At 36.8% G+C, this 8,851-nt stretch overlaps 1 protein-coding gene across 2 annotated transcripts in view; it reads right to left on the reverse strand.

The window, feature by feature from the left end:
* The window catches only part of TAP38 (thylakoid-associated phosphatase 38), a 128,050-nt gene extending 120,603 nt beyond the window's left edge, over positions 1 to 7,447 (reverse strand). For both annotated transcript variants that reach the window (XM_089791768.1, XM_089791767.1), the window contains exon 1: positions 6,858 to 7,447. In XM_089791768.1, coding sequence (XP_089647894.1) covers positions 6,858 to 7,201 — 344 coding nt within the window. In that variant the 5' untranslated portion in view covers positions 7,202 to 7,447. The remainder of the gene's footprint in view (positions 1 to 6,857) is intronic.
* Between the last annotated feature and the right edge of the window lie 1,404 nt (positions 7,448 to 8,851).

An 8,851-nucleotide genomic window follows, 5' to 3' on the forward strand; every position in this document is an offset into this window, starting at 1 on the left:
TAGCCTTGTTCTACATGGTCCCGAGGGCTAACGAAGGGTTTAATGGGATCTTGGAGTGTTTTGGCCTAGTCATTTCCAGTTTGGGCCAAAACGAAGTTGATTTAGTCAGTTTCAGGCATACTTACTATCTTTAGTAAGTCGGTAGGACACAGTGCAGGTCAATTTTGGTGATTGGATTCGATACTCCTCGGTGAGAGCTTTCCGATGAGCTATCACTCGCATTATTCGAAGTCCGATTGCTAATACATTTTAATGCCTGAAGTTTTATTAAAGTAACGTCTAATTTAATTGTAAAATATTAAAGTGTTACTTTAATATTTATTTTATGGTGATGTGTACCCAAGGGAGACATAAGGGGTATTTTAATATATGTTTTATATTACACATCTTTTATCCCACATTGTCCATATGAGTTGAGCGGACCCGTGGGAATAGAATAAAAGGAAGCATTTGTGGCTTCATTAGACAAGGTTGAATATGAGAAGAAATTGGTGTGTGAGTTGCAGCTCTGTTCTTGGCATTTGAGGACGTTTATCCTCTCTTGTAACATTCTAGACGTCATTCCCTTGGGGTTTGGCCTTTGGAATTCTTTGTTATCGGCTTCATTATCAGGCAGTTTAGTTGCATTTCCGGCTACAAGCGGATTTGGTATTTTGCTCATATCTTCTTCACTACTTGCCGACGCTTATGCCGCTTTGAGAGAATGATATTACGAAGGTAGTGGACTGATTGAAGGAGAAAGTACTGTAGCAGCAAGTTCGAAAGCATGTGCTGGAGTATTATGTCAATAATGCTGAAGTAATTAGTGAGTTGATAAATCTGCCATGTATTTGGTTTTATGAATTCTGAAAATAACATTTATTTGGCTGTAGTTCATTTCCACTTTTGCATATTATTGTAGTTTCTTTCTTGTTTATGTTGTATGATACCAATTCCATGCACAAACACAACAAACAAATAAATGTTTGATTTCTGGAGTTATAAGGGGTTTAAAACATTAAACGGAAAAATAAGAGGTTGAATGCAAACTGTTTGACATAATTCCTCTCAGCAATTTGGTTTAGTTTTTGGGACATTCAGGGGTGCCCATTACAGTGGTATCAGAGCTATAAGTCCTGCCATCCTGTGGAGGTCTTATAGGGAATTTGAAACAGTCGGATAGAGGGAAAAAGTGTTTGACAAAATGTCAAAACACTAAAATCAGAAATAAGTAAAACGCACAGGCTAAGCATTTATGTTTGAGCATGCGACAAGGGTCTTATAAATTCCGTGATACCAGAGCAAGACAAAATAGGATTTCAGACTTGCAAAGCAAACGGTCTAGTACATCCATGCAGGTGGACATTGAATCCAACCATACAGACACGGAGGAGATATTCTTTGATCAGGACAACAATATGGGTGATCGAGATGACAGGAATACAAGATTAGGCGGAGGCGGGAATGCTGGTCCAGATCAGGGGGAGGTACTATTCAGACAGTTATTGGGTACATTAGAGAAGGGGCAACGTATGCAACAGGAGCAGAATAGGCAAATGGATATGATGTTGCAGCTTATGGCTAGACAGATGGGCATCAACATTGATGATTTGTATGCTGCTCCAGAGCAGAAGGTAGTTGATTCCTCAGGTGGGATCGAGACACGTATAGAGCCAGCTAGTTATGATGTTGGTGATGTGGGCATTTCGACAGAGTCTGTAGACACATGCGTGCAAAGTCAGGAGACCACATATGAAGCCTTGTCAGGGGATGATGATGTAGCAATAGTGGAATTAGAAGAATGCAAGGGAACTGTCATATCAACAACCACTTCTATGTCAGTTGAACCATCCAATGAGGAGTTTGGTAAGCATGCGGTTGTAGATGTGTGCTCTGATGATAATACACTTGTTATTGCTAATGAGGTGAGCAATATAGTGACAGAGTCATATTATACTATCGATCAACAAAGTGTTAATGTTCACTCTTGGGATAGTACTATGTTCAACATGGATGCAACATCGTCTTATGACAATCTGATGTTGGAGGCTGATGTTGATCATTCACCTGAGTGGAGTTGGGCTCAGTTTTCACCATCTACAAATATTCAATTTTGTGTTGCAGCAGTTGGGAGGAAGAGGTTGCATAGATCTTCTATGGAGCTGCCTTCTGGTGACATCCAGACTTCTACTTCATCAGCACAAGTTTTGGGAGCTAACTTGCAGGACATGTGGTTGGTCCTAATGATGTTCATTTGCAGTTTGTTTAATGTCTATATGGATATCACACATTACTTCAATTGGGATCCAGGTGGAGGTTGGAGTTCATTATGTTACTTAATTGCTTGAGGACAAGCAATTTCAAGGAGGGCGGATTTGTAATGATCCCATCTTTTAGCAGTTGACCAAGTGTGTGTGCGTTAGCCTTGTTCTACATGGTCCCGAGGGCTAATGAAGGGTTTAATGGGATCTTGGAGTGTTTTGGCCTAGTCATTTCCAGTTTGGGCCAAAACGAAGTTGATTTAGTCAGTTTCAGGCATACTTACTATCTTTAGTAAGTCGGTAGGACACAGTGCAGGTCAATTTTGGTGATTGGATTCGATACTCCTCGGTGAGAGCTTTCCGATGAGCTATCACTCGCATTATTCGAAGTCCGATTGCTAATACATTTTAATGCCTGAAGTTTTATTAAAGTAACGTCTAATTTAATTGTAAAATATTAAAGTGTTACTTTAATATTTATTTTATGGTGATGTGTACCCAAGGGAGACATAAGGGGTATTTTAATATATGTTTTATATTACACATCTTTTATCCCACATTGTCCATATGAGTTGAGCGGACCCGTGGGAATAGAATAAAAGGAAGCATTTGTGGCTTCATTAGACAAGGTTGAATATGAGAAGAAATTGGTGTGTGAGTTGCAGCTCTGTTCTTGGCATTTGAGGACGTTTATCCTCTCTTGTAACATTCTAGACGTCATTCCCTTGGGGTTTGGCCTTTGGAATTCTTTGTTATCGGCTTCATTATCAGGCAGTTTAGTTGCATTTCCGGCTACAAGCGGATTTGGTATTTTGCTCATATCTTCTTCACTACTTGTCCGACGCTTATGCCGCTTTGAGAGAATGATATTACGAAGGTAGTGGACTGATTGAAGGACAAAGTACTGTAGCAGCAAGTTCGAAAGCATGTGCTGGAGTATTATGTCAATAATGCTGAAGTAATTAGTGAGTTGATAAATCTGCCATGTATTTGGTTTTATGAATTCTGAAAATAACATTTATTTGGCTGTAGTTCATTTCCACTTTTGCATATTATTGTAGTTTCTTTCTTGTTTATGTTGTATGATACCAATTCCATGCACAAACACAACAAACAAATAAATGTTTGATTTTTGGAGTTATAAGGGGTTTAAAACATTAAACGGAAAAATAAGAGGTTGAATGCAAACTGTTTGACATAATTCCTCTCAGCAATTTGGTTTAGTTTTTGGGACATTCAGGGGTGCCCATTACAGTCGGATTAGGCTACAAGGCGCCTTCTCATGCAAACCTGAGTGGGAGGTTAATTCACTTGTTTTAACTTTTAAATGTTTAACTTTTAGTTTGGAATCTGTATAGCTTATGTTGACTTCTGATTTTTAGAGTTTAGACTAAAGTTATATTTATTTTTCAAAATTATATTAATTACTTATTTTTGTTGAATGTAAGTAAATTTTAACCAAAATTATATATTTAACATTAATTTTACTTGTACTCATATGTTCCTCACAAATGAAGTTTCTAGGGCCAAAGAAGTGGTAAAAAGCATACACAAAAAACGGAAACAATGTGCACCATTTTTTGAGATGAATGGTAACAATGTAGCTACACCATTCTTTCAAATTGATGGACGGATGGCGAAAACTACACCATCATTAATTTTTAAGTTTCTTGCAAGGATGATATGGTGTTTTAGAAATCTGTGGATGCCTCCAACAAGGTAACAATTGACAAATATTTGGCTCTAATGTTAGAGCAAGTGGTAATGGAGGTGAGAATAGATAATGTGGTGCAAATCAAAACCGACAATACAGCTGCATATGCTGCATCAGGTAAGATCTTCCAAGAAAAATATACTACACTTTTTTGGACTCCTTGTACAGCTGTTCTTGACCTTCTTTTAGAGGACAATGACAGCTAGATTGGGTGAGACTAGTAGTAAAGGATGCAAGAAAGATCACAAAATACATCTACAATCATCCTTGGGTTATTTCCTTGATGAGTGAATACCATTAAGGGAAGGAGTTGGTAAGAGAGGGAGTCACAAGGTTTGCAATTATTGTTTTTAACGTTCCAAAGTATTCTTACTTCTTTGACAGCTTTGAAGCAAATGTTTGTGAATCAAGTATGGCTAGACTCAAGTTATTCAAAGAAGCTTGATGGAGAAAGTCTTGCAAACATTTGCACAAAGAGCTAGAAAAATCGTGAAAGTAACTTTAGAAACTTCAAAAGTTGAATACTTGTTTTGTTTGTATTCAAACCTTTCGTTATTAATTTGTAACTCTAATGATTAAAGATAATATTTTTCTACTTTTCAATTGTTGGTGTCTAAGCCCTTAGTTAGAGCTCTCCACTTGGTAAGGGATCAAACCCTAATGGGATATGTTTATGAGGCCATGGATAGAGCAAAAGAGACTACCAAAAATTACTACATGGGGGACAGCCTCAAGTTTGACCCCATATGGAAAATTATTAATGGAAGGTGGAATAATCAGCTCCATCTACCCATTCATGCAGAGGAGTACTACCTCAACTCTTGTTTTCACTTCTCTTCATCTTGCTTGAATCCCAATGGAGATGTTATCGAGGACCTCACTGAATGCATGAAGAGGATGATACTTGAGGTTGAGGAGAGACGCCTCATTTGTTCCAGAGGACAACAAAATACAAGGGGCAAGCTATTCTCTTCAAACATGGTGAAGAGAGGAAGAAAAATTCAAACCCCACATACAATATTTGGGTTTTGGGAGTCTTTCACATGCATTATAAGTAGATAAACACTAAAATATGTTTTAACCTTGCTTTCTTACTCTTCAATATATTATTTTGTTGATACTTGGTGGCAAAATTGAGGTGGAAATACCCCAAATCTGCAAAGACTTTGCCTTCGAACCTTGGGTCAGCCTTGTAGTTCATCCAATTGTGAGTGCAATTGGAGCTTGTTCGAGGTCATCCATAGGAAGAAGAGGAACAAGTTAGCGCAGAAATGTATCAATGACCTTGTCCTTGTGCAATTCAACCTTCGATTGCGCACAAGAAAGGTAGGTAAAACACCAGCTAGTCCACTTGATTTGGATGACACAGATCCTTACTGTGATTAAACATCACAAGAGTGGCCTTTATTGTTTACAAAGGCTGAGATCTACAATTTGAAAAGGCATGCTCTGGAGGAGGGTAGATTCCTTGTGGGACAGGATGACATTCAGGAGGATGATGAAGTTGATGATGAGTCATTGTCAGTGCCAGCACCATCCACATCTAGGATGGAGGTTGAGTCACAGCCAATTGTGCAGAGGGAGGAGATGCAGCCACAGTGAGCTCCTAAGACAAGATCCATTACCTCTCATGTAGTATTTGCTAGAGCTGCGACTAGGAAGGGGAAGAAGTAGTTGTGGACTACTTTGATGTTGTACTTGTATTTACTCGTAGTTTTACAAAGACAATTTGCTATTTTTAGTTTGCTCCATAGTTCAAACTCTTAGGTTATGACTCCTAGCCAACAGCATTCCACTCGAGGATGTCATTTGGTACCCTATTTACATTTTCTTTACTCATTTACTAACTCATTAGATGCATCTCCTCATTGAATTTTGCCAAAAAAAAAATGCATTTGTAATTAAATTTAAGAAAAAAATTTAGTTTCCAATTTTTTGGTCAATAAGTTGCCGATTAACCTCCAATTTTTATGGATTTTTTATTTTGGCCCTTGGCGATAAGTTGCCAATAACAATATTTACAACTATGAAGGCATCTATGACTAGTTCCATGACAAAAGGAAGAATATAACTTCCTTCATCTGAGATCACTGCTAATACAGTCACATGTCGCCTTCATTGTAAGTTATAAGGCATCACCTTCCTCCGTCAGGAACATGGTCCCCCTTTCTAAAATTCCCCTTTATGTTGAACAAGGGTGGGTGCCTTCGGTTGGGATAAGAATTTTCCTTTGAGCAAAGATGGCTCAAGCATTAGAGTTCTTTTGATTTCTCTTTGTAGAGAAGTGAGTGCAAAAGCTTTAACAAGACCTACAAGGGGTTCAAACACCTTCAAAAAAAATAGAAACGTAACATTCTTTAAAATCTTTGAGAATGGATGTGGTTTTAAAAAATTATATTAATAAACGTTGAAATTGATCATGTTGGAAGAAATGAACCATAGAGCGAACCACGAACGGGGTGATATGATGAGCATAGTAATGAGAAGGTCCTAGGCTTGTGTCCTAGCCTGCATTTCAATATTTAAAATGTTCCAAATTTCTCAGTGCATTGCATATAATAACTTTTGTGATTTCCAAAGTTTTTTGGAGAAATGTGTGTGGCAAATTTTACATCATCAGGATGGGCAAAATGTCTGATAAAAAATCATAGCATCTAATTTATCAAAACGTATTTGTGGAAAAATAAATCATGACATTTATTCATCAGAATTTTATTTTTTTTTCAATGTGGAAAAGCATGGCAGGTAATCAACCAAAAACACTTTCATCATTTTTTCTCTTTTTTTGACAGAAAAACATGGTATTTAATTTATCAAAACTATTTTTCCTTTTTTAATACAGGAAAACATGCTATAAATGATTTTAAAATAACAGAAACAGAGGTTGGGATATTAAAGCTTACTTCAAGAATTTAACCGAAGAGAAACCAGCATGGCCATCAAAGACAGCAGCATAACTAAAACCATTGAGCTCCTCTTCCTCCACTCGCAACACTATATCATCTTCCATCTCTGACCTTGGCCCTTGCACCCTTGTATGACCCCATTTGATGCTTCCCTCTGCTGGCGTGTCAGACGCTGATAGGTCCACCGGAAAGGGTCTTGCTGCTACTCTTGCGACCTGTACATCGCCCCGGGCTTTGCAACTAGTCGCAATTCTTCTTCCGCTCTGAACTATACAGCTATTTGCCCTGCAACAGTTGGGTATAAGTGATGTTTTCTGCCTAACAGAGGTTAGCAATTCCATGTCAGAGTTTCTTGGGTTTGTGCTTTCTTAATATCACTGTAAAGAGTTGTAAAATTTGCTATTCCCCAAACGTCCTGCAAGTAAGAAAACTAGGAAGACGTGCTGCTGTCTGCTCCCCCATTTTCTCCGGATTCTACTTTCAATTATACAAATCTATCACAAACTCTATAATATGTCCTATGTATGAAAGAATTTTTCATTTGGGTTGATGGATAGAGATCATATTTCGTAAAAGAATTAATGATTGTTTATGCTCTGTATAGAGGGTGATTTTATCTAAATCGACACTTGGACCATCTGAGGTGTACGAAGAATAGGTGATGGGAATTTCATTTCGCAATGGGCGGCTGGGATTAGATTTCGCGTAGAAGACGATGTGACGTGTGTGGATTTTCAATCAATATAAAGATATTTTTTAAGAGTGACAAATAACCGTAGGAAAATAAAATATAGTCTTACATTTAGTAAATCAATTGATTAGCATATTTATTTTTTTAAACTTATAAATATAATAATTAATAAAGATATTGAGTTTAAAATATTTAACAAATTTGTAAATTAATTTGTTTTTATGGCTTGGAGATAATAATTGTAAGATAAACAATGTTCAAAATGATGATTCAATCTATTTTTAATAACTATTATGTGTATCAAATGAAGGTACGATGATTATATCAATAATAAGGTATAGTTAAATAAATTATATAGTAGATAAGATTATTTAGATATATTTATTCATATAATATTTTTATTGAAGAGTCCAGGGTAAGTACAATACAATTGGATATGGTAAGTTATATTCTTCTAAATCGCATACAAAATAGATCTAAAACACTTCAACAAAAGTATAAAATGTGTTGGGTGGATATATTGCAACCGACAATTTTCTTAAAATTCAGTGGCAAAATAGATAGACTAGCCACAGTGTATGAGACCAAGTCTCTCCTACATTAAAAGGAAGGCTCTCACTTCTCACCATTCCTTGGATCAACTCAAGGTAAGCAAGAAGTTGAGAGATTTTGTAAGGGGTGTTACCAATATTCTTTCCTCTTTTCTTTCAGTAAAGAATCCACCTACCCGTGGAATGAGTAATGGGCAAGATTAAATATTTAAACTACACTTATATTTAATCGTTGGAAATGGTGATAGTGATAAACCAACACCAACTCAAACGTTGATTGAAAGCATACAGCATATGAGACCAAGTCTCTCCTACATTAAAAGGAAGGCTCCTGCTTCTAACCATTCCTTGGATCAACTCAAGATAATCAAGAAGTTGAGAGATTTTGTAAGGGGTGTTACCAATATGCTTTCCTCTTTTCTTTCAAGAAATAATCCACTTATTTGCAGAGTGAGTAATGGGCAAGATTAAATCTCTAAGCTACACTTCTATCTAATCGTTGGAAACAATGATACCAATAAACCAACACCAACTCAAACATTGATTGAAAGTGTATTGATTTAGCTCTAAGTCTTGTTTGTCTAATTTATAAGAAAAATCACTACCATTGGGGCACAAAGACTACCAGAAGTAGATGATTTCTATTCTCTAAGTAAAACCTATACCATTAGAGCACAAAGACTTCCAGAAGTAGGGAGATTATTAATATTTTTTTGTGAATTTGAGATGGTAATACAAGCTACAGTCAA

Source organism: Cupressus sempervirens, chromosome 7, assembly GCF_028749045.1.
Source record: "Cupressus sempervirens isolate cs-2001-9-10 chromosome 7, ASM2874904v1, whole genome shotgun sequence".
In the NCBI taxonomy this organism is placed as follows: domain Eukaryota; kingdom Viridiplantae; phylum Streptophyta; class Pinopsida; order Cupressales; family Cupressaceae; genus Cupressus; species Cupressus sempervirens.